Raw genomic sequence first — 4,164 nt, 5'->3', positions numbered from 1 at the left:
TGAAGCGAGAATAATCATCCACAATAACTAGACAGTACTTACTCTCGTCGATGCTTATGTAAGCTATCGGGCCGAATAGATCCATGTGTAGGAGCTCGAGTGGCCTATCAGTCATCATGATGTTCTTGTGTGGATGATGAATACCAACTTGCTTCCCTGCCTGACATGCGCTACAAATCCTGTCTTTCTCAAAATGAACATCTGTTAATCCCAAAATGTGTTCTCCCTTTAGAAGCTTGTGAAGATTCTTCATTCCAACATGTGCTAGTCGGCGATGCCAGAGCCAGCCCATGTTAGTCTTAGCAATTAAGCAAGTGTCGAGTTCAGCTCTATCAAAATCTACTAAGTATAGCTGATCCTCTAACACTCCCTTAACACTATACCACAACACCAAATTAGTGTCTGACGACCGTCGCTATAAATAGAGAATTAGCATCAAATTGTTAGTCGGTATACATGGCCACAGATGGTGAGTCGGCATATATCTAAATTCCAACTGAGTGTTAGTCGTTATATTTATATGTGAATAATGTCGCGTTGTCAGTCGGCAATTCATACATATAGCATTGCGCTGTCAGTCGCTATAAAAAATATGTGCAATTTAGGCCAGTTGGCGCACAAAGCCCAAAACCCTATTACTTCTCGAGCAGCGGCCGCCAAAACATCCAGCCGCCGCGCGCAGTCTCCTCCCCAACCCATCCGCGCGCCGTCGTCTCCTCCCCAGCCGGCCGGCCGCGCGCAGTCTCCTCCCCAGCCCATCCGCGCGCCGTCCCGTCCCCAGCCACGTGCGCACACTCCGCCGTCCCGTCTGGTACTTTGCAGCCAAGTTCTTCGGGCCCAAGCGCCCACCCGCGGACCCCGGGATGCTCATGTATGTTCAACCTCTTCTAGAAGGGCGAGCCAATGGTGAGAACGCCCTCGGCATCTTGCGAGATTTCGGTTCGAAGACGCGTCTTAGGTCGATCGCGGCTTGCTCGTCAGTGGGTTTAGGTTCTATAGTGCGGGTAGTTTGGTTATGTTTGCTTTGATGTTAAGGTAATTTTAGGATTTAATTGTCTGACCTTTCCTTTGGTTGTTGTGATCCGGAAGCTGTAGTTGTTTGGTGTACTCATGGGTGCTGTTCGCAAGAGGAATTGACTGCTTAGCGGATGCTTAAGCGTTTGTTTTTACTTGTTCGGGTGCAAGGGAGATACTTTCAGGCCTAGTGATGACCTCGTACTGGTGTTCTGCATCATCAACATTCCTTTTATTGTGAGAAAAAAGGATAGCGCTTTGAGTGTGTTAATTGGATATCAGGAGGCTAAGCTGATTTTTGCTAATGATTTTTTTAGAAATAGTATAAACCCTAGAAGTTTTGTGAACTTTGGTCATGACATGCTGCTGCTGAATTCAGCAAGTTGTGTGAACATGTAGGTACAGTGCTATTGGTGACTTTGTGTGAACTTTTGAATAATCTATTTGGGATGGAGGAGGGGTTGTTCGTTATGTTTATGCTGGAATGGAAATATCTCCTAGTTGTTTAGATTAATTTTGCTAATGAGGATGCACTTATTTGGCACGAGGCAAACATACCATATGCAGTCTGGGGACCTACCAGTACTAGAACACGGTCATTAACATACTATCCGTCAGAGGTAGGCTACTAACTACAGTACATTAAACATTATTTCATGCTAATAAAGGGACTACGTGTTGATGACCTTTCCTGGCAAGATTTCCTTGGAAGGGTTAATTATACCGAGTGAGTTATTTTCTTGTCATGATACTTTGAAATTTGGGGAGAAGCCCAGGTTCTATGAGAGTCTTTCCTGTGTCATCTGAACACTTGGCGATTTCTAGAGTGAATTGTACTGAGCTGTCTCTAGAACACAAGTCAAATTACCGAGCAGTTCTAGATTATTTTCACAATGTGCAATAAGCTAACTAGTTTTTTGGTTAAGTAATACGAAAATAAATTAGTTAACTCATGAAATCCACCTAGTTTCCTTGGAATAACTTGATGCTATTGGACATTCACTGACTGAACCAGAAAAAAAACTGCGGGGCTGAAAATTACACTGCTGTTAACCAACCTGCCTATGCATTCACCAATATTCTATTTTCATCAGGGACCACAGGTAAGATGATGTTTGATAATTTTGTCAGTTCTGACATGTCTCGCCCATATGCAATTATTAGGTATACAGCTGCATACTGCAAACTGGCCAATGGCAGATCCAATTTATGATAACAAGTTGATCAATTAGTGCATTTAAAAATATTTTTGTACAAAAAATTCTGACAGTTCTCCATATTCAGGGGAGCCCAAAGCAATTCCATGGACACATATAACACCCCTAAAGGCAGCTGCCGATGGATGGTGTCACATGGATATTCGTAAAGGAGATGTTGTTGCTTGGCCAACGAATCTTGGTTGGATGATGGGCCCTTGGCTTGTTTATGCCTCCTTGCTGAATGGAGATTCCATGGCTCTGTATAATGGCTCCCCAAATAGTTCAGGCTTTGCGAAGTTTGTACAGGTACAGAAAATAGATAGTTGAATTCACAAAATTAGTGTTAGAATGACAGAAATTATGGACCATTTCACAATTGTGTTCATGTACATTATACTATCTAAATATCAATTCCAAATAAACTGAATGCACAAAGTTTTCTATGCATGGTTTGCTATTCCAGTTAAGCTTTTTCAGTTACTCATCATGAACCTCAACCATTTGACTTGGTTCGCTCATATGTTTGTGGATTCTTTCGAAAAATGAATAGTGCATGCATGAAACTGTCCAATTTGCATTGTTCCTATGTATATCGCCCTGCAATGTCTTTTTTTTGAGTTTAATGGTATTCCATCTTCATTCATTGCAATCTTGTTCCTACTTATAGTTACCTAATTTCAGGATGCTAAGGTAACAATGCTTGGACTGGTACTTAGCATCGTTCGTACTTGGAAGAATACGGACTGTACAGCTGGACTAGTCTGGTCCTCCATCCGGTAATTTTTTAATTGCTCAACTATCCAGACCTTTTGTCTTAACTTTGCAAGTTACACATATAGTATGGTATGCAGTTTCTATTGACCATATTCATTATATACAGATGCTTTAGCTCCTCTGGGGAGGCATCCAGTGTGGATGATTATTTATGGCTGATGGGAAGAGCTGGTTACAAGCCAGTAATCGAGTACTGTGCAGGCACAGAGATTGGTGGTGGATTCACCTTTTGTCTTTTTTTAAACAACATATCTTATTTTCATACCAGAGCATAGCATGGATTCCTGTGTGTGGAATATTAGTGCAATTTTGATATCATTGGCATCAAACATTTATGTTAGGAGCCTGACATTATGTCCTACTGCGTTCATGTACTGCTTGCAAATTCTGACACTTCATATCTGGATTCCATGGATATCGTCAAGACCTTTTTGATCTCTTTTGACTGCATGACCACAGAAATCAGGAACCTCAGTATTTCAATTAAATTAGCTTATACTTGTTTATGCGTTCAACTATTGTATATTTAGCTTAATCATGGAGCAATGGTGGTATCTATTCTATAGTTTATTTTGGAATGGATTTCTAAGTAGTCTACTAATGATTTGGGTTTTAATTTTGTCAGGAGGGAGGTCCTAGAGGTAGTAAGTCACTTGTTTACTCTATGATGACAATAGCAAGCAGATCGCGGTGGTGCCTATGGATGCTACAACAAGAAAGATCAAAAGTTCTCTTGGATGGATGCAGCTACATATTTTGTTTTGTATTTTTTCCAAAAGAGAAATTTGCAAGTGAACTTAAAATTGTGAAACCAACATGTGGTTGTACTAGCTAGTATCTCTGAGCTTTCACAAGCCAAACTTAGTGTTGTTGCTGCTTATTTTGATCTTTATTACAACAAAAGCAAACTTGTGAACTTTATGTATGAATGCAGTATAATTGTTATTGTCATGAATGAAAACATGAGCTATGTCAACATGAGCTATGTATGAATGCAGTACACTTGCTATGTATGAATTCAGTACAATTGTTATCTGATGTTGATGATAATTGGAAATTGCTAGTAATATATTTTTTTAGGCTCATATAGTCGTAGCGTTTGATTGTTAGTCGGTAAAAATACATATATTGCATCAGACAGTGTGTCGGTATAAGTTCTAACAGACTGTCCGTCGGG

General features: G+C 40.5%; 1 protein-coding gene across 1 annotated transcript; it reads left to right on the top strand.

Moving 5' to 3' along the window:
• Window positions 1–1,670: 1,670 nt before the first annotated feature.
• LOC103638931 (probable acyl-activating enzyme 17, peroxisomal) lies at window positions 1,671–3,950 on the top strand. Its single transcript, XM_020546318.3, has 6 exons — window positions 1,671–1,741; window positions 2,044–2,117; window positions 2,299–2,519; window positions 2,895–2,989; window positions 3,094–3,203; window positions 3,613–3,950. The coding sequence occupies exons 1-6, from the start codon at window positions 1,671–1,673 to the stop codon at window positions 3,624–3,626; spliced, it is 585 nt and encodes a 194-aa protein (XP_020401907.3). The 3' UTR covers window positions 3,627–3,950.
• Window positions 3,951–4,164: the final 214 nt, after the last annotated feature.

The sequence above is a fragment of the Zea mays genome, chromosome 9 (genome assembly GCF_902167145.1).
Source record: "Zea mays cultivar B73 chromosome 9, Zm-B73-REFERENCE-NAM-5.0, whole genome shotgun sequence".
In the NCBI taxonomy this organism is placed as follows: domain Eukaryota; kingdom Viridiplantae; phylum Streptophyta; class Magnoliopsida; order Poales; family Poaceae; genus Zea; species Zea mays.
Note: the sequence above shows the minus strand (reverse complement) of the source record. Positions and strands in the feature narration are given on the sequence as shown.

Excerpts from the sequence above, each read along its gene's own strand:
- LOC103638931 (XM_020546318.3), top strand. The coding sequence starts at position 1,671 with ATGCTAATAAAGGGACTACGTGTTGATGACCTTTCCTGGCAAGATTTC. Across the intron at positions 1,742-2,043 it reads GGAAGGGTTAATTATACCGA|GGCTGAAAATTACACTGCTG; the intron begins GTGAGTTATTTT and ends AAAAAACTGCGG. Across the intron at positions 2,990-3,093 it reads CTAGTCTGGTCCTCCATCCG|ATGCTTTAGCTCCTCTGGGG; the intron begins GTAATTTTTTAA and ends CATTATATACAG.